Here is an 18,877-nt window from a genome sequence, read left to right as displayed (position 1 = left end):
TGACAAAATTTGCCCACGAAGGACCGCCACGCCACTTTCCTGTTCAAGTGAGCACAGCACAACAAGGTGAGTCTGAACATGTATTGTATGCTGCTGCATAAATTATGTAATAAGCCAGGGAGATATGTATACTGTAGCTAAGAAGGTAATACTACGTGTATGATGTGCCTCACCCTAATAACATGTAGCCTATAACCTGTTTTTGAGAAATGTAATCATCAAATATTGTAAGAGCTTTCATTGTCTTATTATATGCTCCCTTTATTTATCCTATGCTTCTGACTTGGTATACAGGGAGAACACTGTAAGAACGGCACATGTTCTGAATTCTGTCGCTGTACATTTCAAAAGTGCTGGAGAAATAGTTACATTGACTACGTCCGTCCAAGCTCGCTCATTTAATGTCTTAATCAAAATTACGATTTCCTCTTATCTGCTTGTCGTCCCTTTATGCCATAGTTTGTACATCTCAATTGTCAGTAGAAAGCACATTTGTTTAAGCAAGTCGACCATATCAGCTATGTTTTTTTAAAAGGCAGTAAATGAGGCTGAATGAACTGTTTCCCTGCCAGACAAGGCTCAGCTGAAAGCCAGGTGTAGCAGTGGTAAAGTGCAATTAATATTGTTTTGTGTTGTGTTGTGTTGTGTAGTGGCTTTGCTGGCATGCATCCCACATTTTCTTTGCCCAACCAAGATTGACATGCTAAAATCACCACTGGCTAGCAATCATACCAAACAGGTGTATGTGCCTGTCTGTACACTGTACAAGGATCATTCAAGGCTATCCAGCCCCAGCTAACACGGATTGACATACATTTTGACCATCACCACCTCTCTGCCATCAGGTGAGTATGAATTAATTATCAACAATTGTCTAACGTTATATGGTGTACGTAGCTAGCCATAGGTGGTCAGTCCCACCTAATAATGGCAGAGATGAAAGGAATTAAGATTGAAAAATATAACGATCTATATTCAATTATTCTCAATGGTAATTAGTGAGTATAGGTGAGTATATCTGTGGAAATTGGTGGGCATACTTCGTTTTCCTGCGTATGGCCACCACTACACCTGCACCACTGGGTGAAATTGAAGCTGGCAGTGTTGACAGTGACACTACACATATAGGTAGGCACAACCCTTCTGCCATTCCCTGCCTAGCATGGTATGGCTTTGTATATATTAGAGCCCTCAAACTACACTCTGGACCTCGAAGCCAGTTCCACTGCATTTTTTCATTGTTCCCCTCTAATCAGGGACTGATTTAGACCAGGTGGGTGCAATTCATTATCAGTTAGAATGGAAAACGAGCAGGAAGCGAGACGGTGAATGGTGGTTAGAAGAGCGCACTTGTTTGCAATAGAAAAGCGTTTCGGTAGCTTTTGATAAAGAAGAACATCAAGACGAAGCAGCTGCTTTATAAGTGGGATGCACTGGTGAGCGCTACATCCTGAGGGGTTCATGCTGATTGTGACAGCTGGTTAAATGGCGTCCCTTGAGAAGGCAAGAACAAGATGTATGTCAGGAGAAGTGCAGCATGATCATAAGGAGAAGTATACTTGGAATATATGAGAGAGAGAGAGAGAGAGAGATGGTTTGTTAAATAACAATGGTAGAAAATGTAAGTAAAGTGAGCTGAAGACAGGTGGAGAAATGGAAGTGAATGAGGTGGTAGGTATGGTGAAGCTCTCAGAGACCGAGGCTTGCACCTAGGGTCAGGATAAAGATGAGTCTGTGACAGTAGGAGTTACGTTTTTGGAAAAAGTGGACCCTTGCCTTTTGGCTGATCCATTTGTGGTTTCAGGGTGGGTGAAAACAGAGTTGGGTGCTGTGGAATTGGTGAGGGTAACCAGAAGTAGTCTTGTGATAATTGTGTTTCTGCTGGTCAGAGGGAGAAGGCGCTCCGCGTTAAATGAATGGGGGCAAGAAATGTGAATTGTGGGTATCAGTAAATGTGAAAGTTTACCAACTGAAGGGGAAGATTCCTGGTGTTTGTGATGCTTGTCGTTTGGTGCGACGCAGACAGGGTGATATGAGTGGTGAAAGAGTCATTGTCTGTTCTTTTGAGTTTTGATGAGTCTTTGACCGACAAAGTGAAGTTAGGATATATAAGTTATCCTGTACGAGCTTTTGTGCTGAATACATTACGTTGTTACAGGTGTCAAGCTTATGGGCATGTGGCAGCAGTGTGTAGGAGGGAGGTGTGAGAAGTGCAGAAGGGCATGAGACAAAGGAATGTGTAGCATTGGGGAAAGTAGTGGTATGTGTTAATTGTAGGGATGCCCGTGGGGCTGTGGATCAGACGTGTCACGTGCGAGAGAAGCAGGTTAACGTTTCCCTACAATTAGTAGTGCAGAAGTTGTCATATGCTGAGGCAGGGAAGAAAGTAGAGGAAGATGGGTCAAGAGGGATGGATCCTGAGAGGAGTGGTGTGGGCAGTAGATCTGTACCAGTACAGAGGGATAAACCAACAAGTGATATATGCTTCAGTAAGATTGGATTTTTAGCATTTATAGCAATGGTTACTTCAGAGATGGAACGTAAGCTGCAGAGAGATATTTGGGTGTGCGAGACTTGAGTTACAGGGTGTGTTAAGTTGTGGTGTCCCATCCTTTCAGGTTGTTGGCCTGAGGTAGGACTAAATAGATTGGATGCAGAATTACAATCCCTTACAATACCTCACATCCTACACATCTTCAGCGGAGAAGAACATCCATAGACACAGAGCTGCTGCAGCAGATATACCACTTCCTACAGGTAACACACACAGGAATGGATGAGCACACAAACACCCACGGTCATAATTTCTGCATAGAAAGGCTTAAAGTCTGCACCGAGAATCTTATGAGATATACACTGCTCAAAAAAATAAAGGGAACACTAAAATAACACATCCTAGATCTGAATGAATGAAATAATCTTATTAAATACTTTTTTCTTTACATAGTTAAATGTGCTGACAACAAAATCACACAAAAATAATCAATGGAAATCCAATTTATCAACCCATGGAGGTCTGGATTTGGAGTCGCACTCAAAATTAAAGTGGAAAACCACACTACAGGCTGATCCAACTTTGATGTAATGTCCTTAAAACAAGTCAAAATGAGGCTCAGTAGTGTGTGTGGCCTCCACGTGCCTGTATGACCTCCCTACAACGCCTGGGCATGCTCCTGATGAGGTGGCGGATGGTCTCCTGAAGGATCTCCTCCGAGACCTGGACTAAAGCATCCGCCAACTCCTGGACAGTCTGCGGTGCAACGTGGCGTTGGTGGATGGAGCGAGACATGATGTGCTCAATTGGATTCAGGTCTGGGGAACGGGCGGGCCAGTCCATAGCATCAATGCCTTCCTCTTGCAGGAACTGCTGACACACTCCAGCCACATGAGGTCTAGCATTGTCTTGCATTAGGAGGAACCCAGGGCCAACCGCACCAGCATATGGTCTCACAAGGGGTCTGAGGATCTCATCTCGGTACCTAATGGCAGTCAGGCTACCTCTGGCGAGCACATGGAGGGCTGTGCGGCCCCCCAAAGAAATGCCACCCAACACCATGACTGACCCACCGCCAAACCGGTCATGCTGGAGGATGTTGCAGGCAGCAGAACGTTCTCCACGGTGTCTCCAGACTCTGTCACGTCTGTCACATGTGCTCAGTGTGAACCTGCTTTCATCTGTGAAGAGCACAGGGCGCCAGTGGCGAATTTGCCAATCTTGGTGTTCTCTGGCAAATGCCAAACGTCCTGCACGGTGTTGGGCTGTAAGCACAACCCCCACCTGTGGACGTCGGGCCCTCATACCACCCTCATGGAGTCTGTTTCTGACCATTTGAGCAGACATATGCATATTTGTGGCCTGCTGGAGGTCATTTTGCAGGGCTCTGGCAGTGCTCCTCCTGCTCCTCCTTGCACAAAGGCGGAGGTAGCGGTCCTGCTGCTGGGTTGTTGCCCTCCTACGGCCTCCTCCATGTCTCCTGATGTACTGGCCTGTCTCCTGGTAGTGCCTCCATGCTCTGGACACTACGCTGACAGACACAGCAAACCTTCTTGCCACAGCTCGCATTGATGTGCCATCCTGGATGAGCTGCACTACCTGAGCCACTTGTGTGGGTTGTAGACTCCGTCTCATGCTACCACTAGAGTGAAAGCACCGACAGCATTCAAAAGTGACCAAAACATCAGCCAGGAAGCATAGGAACTGAGAAGTGGTCTTTGGTCACCACCTGCAGAACCACTCCTTTATTGGGGGTGTCTTGCTAATTGCCTATCATTTCCACCTGTTGTCTATTCCATTTGCACAACAGCATGTGAAATGTATTGTCAATCATTGTTGCTTCCAAAGTGGACAGTTTGATTTCACAGAAGTGTGATTGACTTGGAGTTACATTGTTGTTTTAAGTGTTCCCTTTATTTTTTTGAGCAGTATATTTCTCTGTGTGTGTGAGGTAAGCATGCAGAGTGAATGTTTCCCATTGTGCTCTGTTAGAGGGTATGTATCTGAAGGCGCTAACCTGTGTGTGGGAAGTGAGGATGCAGACTGTCATACCCTCTGTCCTCTTTCAAGGGGTTAGTGTGTGAGGGCTCTAACATGCTGCTCCCTCTGAGGAAGAACGTCCTGAAAAACATGGCCTTCCCCTCCTTTCACCAGGACACACACTTCTCAACCTCTATATACTGTATGTGAGTGTCAGTTGTTTTAGTCTGCCCTACTCATAATACTCATGAAAGTGTGTTTTGTTGAGCGATAAGTGTTACCTGTTCTACGAAGTTGATGTGTGTTCTCAGTTGTGTTTGATTTAATCTCGTTCCCAGACACTTCCGACCAAATGCCCTGGTGGGCCAACACGTCAAACTGTGGTCAGAGGGAGCTGGGGTGCAGACATCAGATGGTGGAGAGGATGGTTGACTCAGTGGAGGACATCCCAGCCACTTGGCAGTGTTGGCACTGTTACTTCCTGCCTGATGGGTAAGAGGACATAACTTCTCCTTATACAATCAATCAAGCAAAATGATATATATTTTTTACATTAGCAGTTTTCAGTGTTTTTACAGTAAGCCGGCCTACACCAGGGGAACCCGGGATATACAGGGTACCACTGCTTCTGCCATCTCTTTTTCTCCCTGTGTGATGTGATGTCATATCATGTTCCTGTTTAGGTACCTGGCCAGCCGAATGCAGGTGTGTTCTCCCGACAACATGAGGCTCCTGTGCTCACTCCCCAAATACACACCGAACACACACTATTGGGAATGTTCCCCTATTTAAATGTTATGTGTTGTGTGTCAGAGTTGAGGGACAATAAGCCAGTGTTTGAGAAGATGGGTCTGGTGTGTGAGGAGGACATGCAGATGCACTCCAAGTTCCTGGACAGAAAGGTGATATTAGTGTTTCCCTACACTCTACCATTACCCCCTACTCTTACATAGCCCCTTCTTAAACCACTAACCCCTAAGTTTCCAACATGACCCGACGTGTGTTACAGGAGGAGTTGAAGGCAGAACATGTCTCATACCTGCACCAGGAGCTCCGTGCCATGATGGCCGACTTCCTGCAGTTCCTGTTTCAGCGAAAACCGAGCAATGTCTTCATGTTCGCCAGCAAGAACTTCTCTCCCTTCGCCTCCTGACGACCCCTGGGGGGCACCTTCAACACCTCCTTATCTTGAGGGGTCACACTGTGGCTGCGTCTCAATAGTCTGGTAGCTTCCTCCCACAGGCACTATAGTGAGGACAATACTCTTCTGGTTAGCACTTGACATTAGTATGTACAGAGGCCCTCAATCATCAAATATGAATGCTTTTGTGGATATTTAGTATTTTATTTTGTGGTACTGTTTTTACTGTCTACTGTTTTTGTATGAGCTGCACTGAAATAAATTCCAATCAACTCTGAAATGGCAACCGCAAGAGTTAGTTATGTCAGTTGGTGTGAATAAATATAATGTATTATTTTATGTTTATGTTTTCCATGGTTTTTCTGTTAAGAACTTTATCCTTGAGTGTGATAGCTTCAGTAACTGCTGCTCTGCTGTGATCACCCCATAAATGTGTAAGAACAAAGGTATAAATGAAAGTCATGTTATGTCTATATGATCTGGTTTCTGAATGGAACACTGCTGAGCCTACTTTCAACTGGCCTTGACCAAATGAGTCAGGACAGCATGGTTTGGATTTCCTTTAAATGTTAACACCTAGTTCTAATTCAACCACAAAGGACTGAAGACAATAAGCCTGTCTTAGGGGGGAAGCTGAAAAAGTTGCAACGGCTTGTTGCTGCCTTATGCTCCACAGGGAGCAAAGTACTATACTTTCTGTTGTCCTTGTCTCTAATGCTGATAAGCCTGTGTGTAACACATGTCCTGTTGGTTGTGCAGGGACTATCAGCTAAATGAAATGCAAATTACAGAAGATTACAGTGGGACCTACCCACTGCTTTCAGTGTGGCAGTCAGTGAGAATGTCAGAGATCAGTCACCTCTGCGTACAGCGCAGGAAAACATGTCCTTCAGAACCTGCCGCTGAAGGATTTGCTGGTGGAGCGTGGTCAGCTGCTGCACAGAGGCCACCACTGCAGGAAGGGAGTCATCTGCAAGAACCATTTTATCTTGCTATAAACCCTCTCTAGGGAAAAGGCCTCTTCCTCCCCGCAGCTTAAAATAGATTGAAAGAAAAATTTAGATGCAGGGCAACATCTCCTGAATGTCATGTCCTTGTAAATAAAGAAAACAGTAATTTACTGCCACACATCAGCTTGGTAGCAAACTTGCACCTAAACCCAATTTCTCACACAACCCTCACTTCTTACATTTAAGCTCCATTGCCTTATCCACATCCCAACATATTAGTATTGACACAATCCAGTCTAGACCATAGATATGACATTGTATTTATTGACCATAGGGGCTTATTTGCAGATACATCGTTTCCTTATATAACATGTATACCTACAATAACCCTACTCTCTATGAACCCATAGCTGGGGAAGTGGTTAAGCGGGTGCACATGCCAGTGGGCATGCACATTACACCTCTGTAGCCCACTGCTACTGCTGAAAGATCGCAAGCAGTTTAGCTTGAGTCATAAATTAGCTAGTTACATATGTGTTGCCATGAGAAGGCAATGCAAGGGTCTTGGTAGTGGAGAGGGTACTGGCAAGGGCAGGCTTACGACATCTACTTTCAAGCTGTGTCCCTTGGCTACTGCATGTGACGCACTACTTACCCTGTGGTAGAACCACCAACACACAACTCACAAAGTAGGGATACAAATCTTTTGTACAGTGGAGAGACATTTATTTTGGAAATGATACTCACTTTTGCAGCACAAGACATGCTCTGAATAAGATTGACTAGGGATAGCAGGAAGAGGATAAGTGGTAGTATGAAGTTGGATGTAGGAGTGCTGAACATGTCTTACATGTACTGTAACTCTTAAACTTGATAGCTTCAAATGGTTATCTTAACGTTGCTTACTTTTTGGTGTACCATATTATTATTTCGCAGGCTAAGGAATACCCAATCACTTGGCAGAGGATGTATGCCTAAAAAAGATTTGGGATGAGCTGGTGCCTTGTCAGTACTATTTGATAATACAGTAAACTACAATGATGGTTCTTTTCAAGAGGTCCCAGGATACCTTGTAAACACAACAGAGATACTTGCTGCTAGTTAGTGCTGCCATGTGTTTTAGTGGCAACTCTGTTTTATTTTATATATATATGTTTTTTTAATTGTATTTCTGTGATATACAAGTAATACAGCTCCATCAGTGGAGGTACCTCAGAGGAGGAAAGGGAGGACCATCCTCCTTATGGTCCTCCTCATTTCATAACAATAAAAATAGTGAAACATTAAAAGTTGTCCTTTTTAGATGAAACTATAGAAAATATATTCACATGTCCCCAAATAATTGATTAAAACACATTGTTTAGCAATGAAGGTCTACAGTAACCTCAACAGCACTCTGTAGGGTAGCACCATGGTGTAGCCGGAGGACAGCTAGTTTCCGTCTCCCTCTAGGTACAATGACTTCAATACAAAACCATGGTTCTCACCTCCTTCCATAGACTTAAACAGTAATTATGACAACTTCCGGAGGACGTCCTCCAACCTATCAGAGCTCTTGCAGAAGGAACTGACATGTTGTCCACCCAATCAAAGGATCAGAGAATGAATCTAGTACTGAAAGTATAAGCTACAGCTAGCTAGCACTGCAGTGCATAAAATGTGGTGAGTAGTTGACTCACAGAGAGAAAGACAGTAGTTGAACGGTTAACAAATACATGTCTTTAAAAATGAAGGAGAAGCAAGAGAGAGAAAGCTAGCTATATTTTGTTGTATTTTTTTCACTTTCACTTAGCTAGCAAATGCAGCTAACGTTAGCTAGTTTAGCCTACTCAAACACCCGGCTCAAACAGAGAGGGATACTATGTTAGCTAACTGGATATGGCTATCCAACACAGAAATGCTTCTATGTCAAGGTAAGCTTTTGGTTTTATTAATTTATTGCCACCGGGGCCCGCCGGTGTAAATGCTAAACTGCTTGCTGACTGTACACTGTACTGCATGATTGTAGCGGGTTTACAAACGTGTTAGTTCTAGTAGTTATGTTGACTATGATGTTAGCTAATAAAGAGACAACGATGTAGGCTGTGTGTAGCGGTTAGCGGTTATGATATGAAGGTTTGGCTTGGAAAGGTTTTTTCACCTAGTCACAGCTGATGCACAAGCGAAGGGAAAAGGTGAGAAGAGGAGAGCGCTTAGATACGAGAAGGAATTATATAACGATACAATGATCATGCTTTTTGTATGTGGCTGCTATGAAAGTGAAATGTGTTTGCATGAAATCAGGGGTGTATTCATTTTGCCGATTCTGTTCAAAACGTTTCTTAAACGGAAGCAAACAGAATGAAACGGGGATAAACGTACCTGAATTTGTCCAATAGAAACTCTCACATGCAACTGTTGGACTAATGATTACACCCTAGACCAGCTAGATGCGGGCAAGAGTGTGCAAGGCGGTATTGAATGTGCCACTGTCTGCCACCTTGATTACTCTAATTTTTCTCTTGACCTGTGCACCTACGTTGTAAACTTTAATTCATAGGCTAGGTTGTAGCAACCTCTTGATGGGTATAGGGAACATTTGAGTATCATGCAGTAGCCTAAATCTATTGACGTTACATTGAGCTGGGTGAATGGAATATGAATGATAGTCATCCAATATGCTGTAACACAAATAAGGCCATGCTCCTAAAAACAATAATCATCCTCCCTCATCTTAAACGTCACCGACCGCCACTGACCTCCATACATTTACACCAATGTGTAAAACATTTTAGACAGTTTACAGAACCAAGACCTACATTTCACATAAGACATTAACAATTAACAACAAGGTGCCTAGGACAGACAAGCAAATAGGTCAACTTCTGAGAGAGAGAGAGAGAGAGAGAGACAAAGACAGAGAGAGAGAGAGAGAGAGAGAGAGAGAGTACATGAAGGGGTTGAATTGATCAGTTGGAGATGAGATTCGGATGGACTATTAATGTATTTCAGACTTTAATGAATGCAGCTGTTTGATGGGTTGTTGACATTGTGATTTGTTCAATGTCGACATATTCAACGATCAGTTTGGGTCAATGCTGTATGGAGTTGTTATTTTAGTTTTGAAAGATGCATTTCTTCTCCAGAACAAAATATATCCAGAGAAGTTTGTTTTGGTGGGGTAGAAGGTCAAGGTTGTCCAGGTCACCAAGGTGACAAAAGCCCTGTTTATACCTGGTTCTAACATGCATCCTTTGTCCTGATCTTGTCCACATTTCCAGACAGGTGTATACGATTAAAAGATGCATTGTGGTCTGACTGTGATCTGCCTGACAATCGCCGGAAGTAGTCTGGAATGCAAGTGTAGACGCATCTGGACAGTGAAACCAATTAAATCATCATTATCCCTCGCCTTCTAAAATCATTGACAAGTGGCACCATTGACTTATGGCATAAATATAAATATTATTTGGAAATAATAGCTGTCAAATACTTTGCTGTAACCCTGCAATGACACAGGAATTGAAAGTGTTGGTTGGCTGCACTGCAAGAATGTTTGACCCGACTGTATTCTTTCTTGATGTGATGTTGTTTGACTTGAACTTGTTTGTTTTGTTAATATGTTAAATGTTTGTTTATATTTGTTTATGTTGTTTATATTTTACAATAAAAACATTTAGTTGTTAGTAAATGCATTGAGTTCTGTAAATTGATGAATCATTGACCATCTTTGCCAGCTGTCCGATTTAATTAATTGATATGTGTTGGGAGTCAGTGGAGGCTGGTGGGAGGAGCTATAGGAGGATGGGCTTATTGTAATGGCTGGAATGGAATGAATGGAATGAAGTCAAACATGTGGTTTCCATATGTTTGATACCATTCCATACATTCCATTCCAGCCATTACAATCAATCACATTTATTTATAAAGCCCTTTTAACATCAGCCAATGTCACAAAGTGCTATACAGAAACCCAGCCTAAAACCCCAAACAGCAAGCAATGCAGATGTAGAAGCACGGTGGCTAAGAAAAACTCCCAAGAAAGGCAGAACAATGAGCCCCTCCTCCTATAACTCCTCCCACCAGCCTCCACTGTTCGGAGTATACACAAGTATACCAAGGAAATCAGGGCAGCAAAGTTATCCAAACAATAGCACTACTTTCATTTGTAACTTTATTCTTAGCACTCGAGTTAGCACTCGAGGATAGAGTTGATGGGAGAGCCCATCTGCACTCGGCTGGCCAGGTGTCTAAAGAAGAACAGGATATGACATCACACAGGGAGAACAAGATGGCAGAAGCAGTGGTGCCCTGTATATCCCAGGTTCCCCTGGTGTAGGCCGGGTTACTGTAAAACCGCTTTGTTACAACTGCTGATGTAAAAAAAATATATATAATTTTGCTTGATTGATTGAATAAGTAGAAGTGATGTGTGCAAGTGTCTGGGAACGAGATTAAATCAAACACAACAGAGAACCCACATCAACTTCAACGAACAGGTAACACACTCTTATCTCTAACAAAAACACACCTTTGAAAGGAAAGGGGGATACCTAGTCAGTTATACAACTAAATGCATTCAACTGAAATGTGTCTTCCGCATTTAACCCCTTTTAAGAATATTATGAGTAGGGCAGACTAAAACAACTGACACACACATACGCAAGCACACACAGGGACACATGTGGAGGTTGAGAAGTGTGTGTCCTGGTGAAAAGAGAGGAAGGTCAAGATTCGCTGGTCTGATGAAACTAAGATTGAACTCTTTGGCCTGAATGCCAAGCGTCACGTCTGGAGGAAACCTGGCACCATCCCTACGGTAAAGCATGGAGGTGGCAGTATCATTCTGTGGGGATGTTTTCAGCGGCAGGGACTGGGAGACTAGTCAGGATCGAGGGAAAGATGAACGGAGCAAAATACAGAGAGATCCTTGATGAAGACCTGCTCCAGAGCACTCAGGACCTCATACTGGGGCGAAGTTTCCTCCTCCAACAGGACAACAACCCTAAGCACACAGCCAAGACAATGCAGGAGTGGCTTCAGGACAAGTCTCTGAATGTCCTTGAGTGGCCCAGCCAGAGCCCGGAGTTGAACCCGATCGAACATCTCTGGAGAGACCTAAAAATAGTGGTGCAGCGACACTCCCCATCCAACCTGACAGGTTGGTTGAGTTTGACAGGATATGAAGAGAAGAATGGTAGAAACTCCCCAAATACAGGTGTGCAAAGCTTGTATCGTCATACCCAAGAAGACTTGAGGCTGTAATCGCTGCCAAAAGTGCAAAACAAAAGTACTGAATAAAAGGTCTGAATACTTTTATGTGATATTTCAGTTTTTATTTTTTTTCATAAATTTGCAAACATTTCTAAAAACCTGTTTTGGCTATGTCATTATGGAGTATTTTGTGTAGATTGAGGGAAAAAAAACAATTTAATAGATTTTAGAATAAGGCTGTAACGTAACAAAATGTGGAAGAAGTCAAGGGGTCTGAATACTTTCCAAATGCTGTGATCGTATACAAATAATAATAATTGATTGGGTTAACAGCTCCCGAGTGACGCAGCAGTTTAAGGCACTGCATCTCAGTGCTAGAGGCGTCACTACAGACCCTGGTTCGATTCCAGGCTGTATCACAACCGGCCCGTGATTGGGAGTCCCATAGGGCGGAGCACAATTGGCCCAGCATCGTCTGGCCCAGACCGTCATTGTAAATAATAATTTGTTCTTAACTGAGTTGCCTAGTTAAATAAAGGTTAAATAAATAAATAAATAAATATAGCACTTTTCTACTGAGGCACTCAAAGCACTTTACATACTCACCTAATCCACCATCACTGTCACATCGTTGATGCACGGCGACTATTTTTGTGCCAGAACTCTCACCACACATCAGCTATCAGGTGGAGAGGTGAGGAGTGATATATGCCAATTAGGAATGAGGGGGATGAATAAGTGGCCATGATGGAATGTGGCCAGGTTGGGAATTTAGCCATGACACCGGGGTGAACACCCCTACTTTTACAATAAGCGCCATGGGATTTTGAATGACCACAGAGAGTCAGGAGACCCATTTTAACGTCCCATCCAAAAGACGGCACCCTACGCAGGACAATGTTCGCAAATGTAATCAAGGTTTGAAATGATTATGTTTTATTATATCTGTTTAAGCTTCTTGCGGTCAGTTTGCAGTCAAACTATTTTATTTATTATTATGTTCTGGCCCCCCGACCACCCGCTCAAGAACAAATTGGCCTGCGGCTGAATCTAGTTGATGATCCCTGATCTATAAGAATGACGGAGTCCATCCAAATTATCTTGGCTCCTGGACTCTGTCCACACATTTCAAGGCTGCGTTGAGACAAAGACTTATCAATGACCCAAGACCAGCTCAGTTAATCTCTACCGTTGTGTCACTAAGTTGTCATAGTACTGCAGCAAATGTACATTACCCAAGGGGCGTTGGCAGACACAATGTAAGTAACTTAATGTATGTCCCTCTAACTGCCCTGAATGCCTCTGTTGATCCTACAGCTATTGTATGCAGTAATCATGAACCTATGAACCAGAGTTATACTGTTAGCACTGAGGCGGTGTGCCCTAGTAGGAAATCCATTGTGTGTAGCTCACCCAGCACTATCTGTCACGCCCTGACCTTAGATAGCCCTTGTTTCTCTGTGGTGTAGTAGGTCAGGGAGTGACTAGGGTGTAGTCTACTTTAATATATCTATGTGTTCTAGTTTACATTTTCTATGTTGGTGTTTTGTATGATTCCCAATTAGAGGCAGCTGGTAATTGTTGTCTCTAATTGGGGATCATATTTAAGTAGCTATTTTTCCCCACTGTGTTTTGTGGGATCTTGTTTTGAGTTAGTGCATGTGGCACCTCTGATGTCAGGTTTCGTTTGTTCTTTATTGTTTTGTTTGAGAGTTTCATTAAAATAAACATGTGGAACTCTACGTACGCTTCGCCTTGGTCCAATCATTATGACGTTCGTGACACTATCAGCTCAAACAAAAATAACATGAGCATGTCTACTTCTGATAAGCTTCCTAGTAAAGCAATAAAAACAATCAAGCTTCCCAGAAAAGTGCAAAAAATTGCCCACATTAACATACGTAGCCTAAGAAACAAGGTTCATGAAATCAATAACTTTGCTAGTAACAGATAACATTCATATTCTGACTATCTCTGAAACTCACTTAGATAATACCCTTGATGATACAGTGGTAGCAATACATGGTTATAACATCTACAGAAAAGCCAATGGGGGTGGTGTTGTGGACAATAAGAACCACATTCCTGTAAAGCTCAGAGAGGATCTCATGTTAAATACTGTTGAAGCAATATAGCTACAGGTTCATCTGCCTCACTTAAAGCCCATTCTTGTGGGAAGCTGCTATAGACCACCAAGTGCTAACAGTCAGTATCTGGACAATATTACATTTACATTTTAGTCATTTAGCAGACGCTCTTATCCAGAGCGACTTACAGTAGTGAATGCATACATTTCATACATTTTTTCCCATACTGGTCCCCCGTGGGAATCGAACCCACAATATATGTGAAAGTCTTGATAATGTATGTGATATCAACAGAGAGGTATATTTTCTGAGTGATTTCAATATTGAGTGGCTTTCAACAAGCTGCCCACTCAAGATAAAGCTTCAAACTGTAACCTCTGCCTGCAACTTGGTTCAGGGCATCAGTCAACCAATCAGGGTCAAATCAAATCAAATCAAATGTTATTGGTCACATACACATGGTTAGCAGATGCGAGTGTAGCGAAATGCTTGTGCTTCTTTTTTTTCTTTTTTTAACCTTTATTTAACTAGGCAAGTCAGTTAAGAACAAATTCTTATTTACAATGACGGCCTACACTGGCCAAACCCGGACGACGCTGGGCTAATTGTGCGCCGCCCTATGGGACTCCCAATCACGGCCGGTTGTGATACAGCCTCTAGTGCAGTAATATCTAACAAGTAATCTAACAATTTCACAACAACTACCTTATACACACAAGTGTAAAGGAATGAATAAGAATATGTACATAGAAATATATGGATGAGTGATGGCCGTGCGGCATAGGCAAGATGCAGTAGATGGTATAGAGTACAGTATATACATATGAGATGAGTAATGTAGGGTATGTAAACATTATATAAAGTGGCATTGTTTAAAGTGACTAGTGATACATTTATTACATCCAATTTTTAATTATTAAAGTGGCTAGAGATTTAGTCAGAATGTTGGCAGCAGCCACTCAATGTTAGTGATGGCTGTTTAACAGTCTGATGGCCTTGAGATAGAAGCTGTTTTTCAGTCTCTCGGTCCCAGCTTTGATGCACCTGTACTGACCTCGCCTTCTGGATGATAGCCGGGTGAACAGGCAGTGGCTCGGGTGGTTGTTGTCTTTGATGATCTTTTTAGCCTTCCTGTGACATCGGGTGGTGTAGGTGTGCTGGAGGGCAGGTAGTTTGCCCCCGGTGATGCGTTGTGCAGACCTCACTACCCTCTGGAGAGCCTTGCAGTTATGGGGGGAGCAGCTGCCGTACCAGGCGGTGATACAGCCCGACAGGATGCTCTCGATTGTGCATCTGTAAAAGTTTGTGAGTGTTTTTGGTGACAAGACAAATTTCTTCAGCCTCCTGAGGTTGAAGAGGCGCTGTTGCGCCTTCTTCACCACGCTGTCTGTGTGGGTGGACCATTTCAGTTTGTCCGTGACGTGTACGCCGAGGAACTTAAAAAACGTTCCACCTTCTCCACTAGTGTCACATCGATGTGGATAGGGGGGTGCTCCCTCTGCTGTTTCCTGAAGTCCACGATCATCTCCTTTGTTTTGTTGACGTTGAGTGTGAGGTTGTTTTCCTGACACCACACTCCGAGGACCCTCACCTCCTCCCTGTAGGCCGTCTCATTGTTGTTGGTAATCAAGCATACCACTGTAGGGTCGTCTGCAAACTTGATGATTGAGTTGGAGGTGTGCATGGCCACACAGTCGTGGGTGAACAGGGAGTACAGGAGAGGGCTAAGAACGCACCCTTGTGGGGCCCCAGTGTTGAGGATCAGCGGCGTGGAGATGTTGTTTCCTACCCTCACCACCTGGGGGTGTCCCATCAGAAAGTCCAGGACCCAGTTGCACAGGGCAGGGTCGAGACCCAGGGTCTCGAGCTTAATGACGAGTTTGGAGGGTACTATGGTGTTAAACACTGAGCTGTAATCGATGAACAGCATTCTTACATAGGTATTCCTCTTTTCCAGATGGGTTCGGGCAGTGTGCAGTGTGATTGCGATTGCGTCATCTGTGGACCTATTGGGGCGGTAAGCAAATTGGAGTGGATCTAGGGTGTCAGGTAGGGTGGAGGTGATATGATCCTTGACTATTCTCTCAAAGCACTTCATGATGACGGAAGTGAGTGCTACGGGGCGATAGTCGTTTAGCTCAGTTACCTTAGCTTTCTTGGGAACAGGAACAATGGTTGCCCTCTTGAAGCATGTGGGAACAGCAGACTGGGATAGGGAGAGATTGAATATGTCCGTAAACACACCAGCCAGCTGGTCTGCGCATGCTCTGAGGACGCGGCTAGGGATGCCGTCTGGGCCGGCAGCCTTGCGAGGGTTAACACGTTTAAATGTTTTACTCATGTTGGCTGCAGTGAAGGAGAGCCTGCAGGTTTTGGTAGCGTGCCGTGTCAGTGGCACTGTATCGTCCTCAAAGCGAGCAAAGAAGTTGTTTAATTTGTCTGGGAGCAAAACGTCGGTAGTTACAAACAGTAGAGGAATGAAATCATCAACATGTATTGATCACATTTTTACTAATGCTGCAGAAATTTGCTTTAAAGCAGATAGATTCACACAGCTTTTACTTTGAAAACAGCTAGCACTAAACAGGAACTGATTAACTGGTCTACCCTACCAAACTCTTTTTTTGGCAGGATTAATGTCGTCAGGATGAATATCCTTCCTCAGCTAAATGATCTATTCCAAAATATCCCCCGCCATCTATCTCAGTCCTTTTTTCAGAAAATGATTTCCAATATATCTAAATATATCTGGAACAATAAGAAACCTAGAACCAAATTGACCAAACTAATTAAGCCTAAGGATTTAGGAGGGGTCTCTTTGCTACATCTGCAACTATATTACTGGTCTGCTCAGATCAAGCACATGATTAGTTGGTACCTAGACCGACACCACTCACTTTGGGTTGGGATAGAATCAATAGCATGTCATCCAAGAGCATTAGCTTCCTTACCATTTATTAGTAGCTTTGAAAATATCCTGGTCTTATCTGACAATTTTACAGTACATAGAACACTCTTAGCTTGGAAAGATGCAAGGAGGTACTTGCAGATTCCAGACCATATATCACTCTGGTCACCGATTGCCCTTAATCCAGATCACCCCCCCAGGACATTCTTAAATTGTTCAGACAGATAAAAACAGAGTTTGACTTACCCAACAAATATTTTTTAAGTATCTACAACTTAGACACTTCATATAAGGGTCAGAAGAAAGTCGATAAACTACGTTTTAAAATGACTGAAGTTGAAAAACGATTTATGAATCCTACTGTTCGGAGAGGTTTAATCTCCGACATATATTATATTTTATTGAACAAAAGTGCCTCATCCTATGATGCGTTGAGATATGTTTGGGAGAGAGACATTGAACATGCATTCGGTGAGGAAGAATGGGCTTCTATCTGCAAAGGGTCTCCCCAAATGCACCTCCATAAGCTACAATAACTGCATTTAATTATTTTTCATTGAACCTACTTTACGCCTGTCCGCCTTCACAGAATGTTTTCCAATGCATTACATTTATGTTTCAAATGTAAACAGGATACTGGAACTTTATGCACGTTTTTTTGGTACTGTTGCAGAATCCAGTCTTATTGGAACAATATTAATTTACACATCCAGAAGATCTTGGGTAGACAATTTTCTTTTTCACTGAATTTATATTTGCTCTACTTTGGTTGTAGCGCCATGTTTGACCCTGAACTCTGTTCAATACCCTTGTTTACTTAGCCAGAAAATGCATATTGTTATTATGTTCCATACTTGAAGTACCATCTGGGTGAATTTAGCTTTCTCAAGCTTCTACTATTCTACCCCTAGAGACATTTACCTTTGATTTACACCAGAAGTCTGATACATTTTGAAAAATCTGGTCTCCAGATTAGTAGAAAACCTCCAATAAATGCCCCGTGTTATAATTGTGATGTTTATATATATTTTTTTCTCCATTTTATGACTGCCTTTTTGTATAATGTTTTTTTTAAATTTTATTTAACCTTTGTTTAACTAGGCAAGTCAGTTCATCTTACTTAGAATGACGTCCTACCCCGGCCAAACCCGGACGACGCTGGGCCAATTATGCGCTGCCAAATGGGACTCCTATCACGGCCGGATGTGATACAGCCTAGATTTTTGCTGTGTCCTTATTTATTTTATTGTACTTAGTCTATGTGGTGCAGTTTTTTGTTGTTGGTTGTCTATGTAACCCCTGTTAAAAGAAAATAACATTATAATAAAAAGATCATTACAAAAAATAAATAAAACAGCTAGCACACATCCTGTTGCAGTCCCTCCTCTAAGTAATTAAGTATTGTGGATGACATAAGAAACATTAATTCATGCAGTCGAAATGATTATCCGTCGTAGTTGTTTAAGTCCGGATATTGATTGAATGAACCGTACACGCATCAAACGTGTTTACTGAAAAAAACATTTGTATGGGTGTTTTCAAGTCCAAAACGCTTGCTTGCTTGCTACACCAAAGAAAGCAAAGAATAGAAACTGGTTACATCCTGTACATTTGTGTCACCTGCAGGTCAGTGAAGCGTAACGCACAACCTGGGAACAAAGTTCATCTACTGTAATTTATGTAACAAAATCTGTCATCTCAACAAACGGGTTTATTATATTGTTATTTTAAGGCGATATTATCTATGGCTGGAAGGCATTCCAACCCGACCAATCAGTGTCAAATAACATACATTTTCGACCTCTTTTAGGATAGATTGGAGCAATAGGACTTGTTATACAACTACTGAAGGAATTTTCTTAACTCGATGGTGCATCACTAGGGTCGGTTTTAACTGCAGCCTATCGTTTGGTTTTTAATATTGTATAAACAGATTTTTTTTAAAGGATTTCTTAGATAATGTTTTCGAGGATTGCATTTGGCTCTCAGCCTCTTCGGTCGAATGTATTTTTTTCCAAACCAGTGAAACGTTTGCAAAAACTAAGGACAACTTTTCCTTCACAAGGCAGTTGGTGAGTAACAATGCAGAAAACATGTTCATCCGTGACTCGTGATCAATATTAT

The 18,877-nt window shown here is 42.7% G+C and overlaps 1 protein-coding gene and 1 long non-coding RNA gene across 4 annotated transcripts in view; both read left to right on the top strand.

The window, feature by feature from the left end:
• The first annotated feature begins 24 nt into the window (after positions 1 to 24).
• LOC123729016 (uncharacterized) lies at positions 25 to 5,895 on the top strand. Of its 2 annotated transcripts, none has more exons than XR_006760739.1 (7): positions 25 to 66; positions 651 to 845; positions 2,619 to 2,757; positions 4,565 to 4,676; positions 4,813 to 4,966; positions 5,158 to 5,376; positions 5,484 to 5,895. It is a non-coding gene; the product is annotated as an uncharacterized lncRNA (long non-coding RNA). The 2 variants fall into 2 exon arrangements; XR_006760740.1 differs by having other exon boundaries at positions 4,565 to 4,680.
• A 12,266-nt stretch (positions 5,896 to 18,161) lies between these two features.
• The window catches only part of acsf2 (acyl-CoA synthetase family member 2), a 28,541-nt gene continuing 27,825 nt past the window's right edge, over positions 18,162 to 18,877 (top strand). Inside the window, exon 1 of one of the 2 annotated variants that reach the window (XM_014159081.1) lies at positions 18,162 to 18,379. In XM_014159081.1, the coding sequence (XP_014014556.1) occupies positions 18,282 to 18,379 (98 nt within the window). In that variant the 5' untranslated portion in view covers positions 18,162 to 18,281. The other variant, XM_014159080.2, reaches the window with a different exon arrangement.

The sequence above is a fragment of the Salmo salar genome, chromosome ssa19, assembly GCF_905237065.1.
Source record: "Salmo salar chromosome ssa19, Ssal_v3.1, whole genome shotgun sequence".
Taxonomy (NCBI): domain Eukaryota; kingdom Metazoa; phylum Chordata; class Actinopteri; order Salmoniformes; family Salmonidae; genus Salmo; species Salmo salar.
This window is presented reverse-complemented; position numbering and strand designations above follow the sequence as displayed.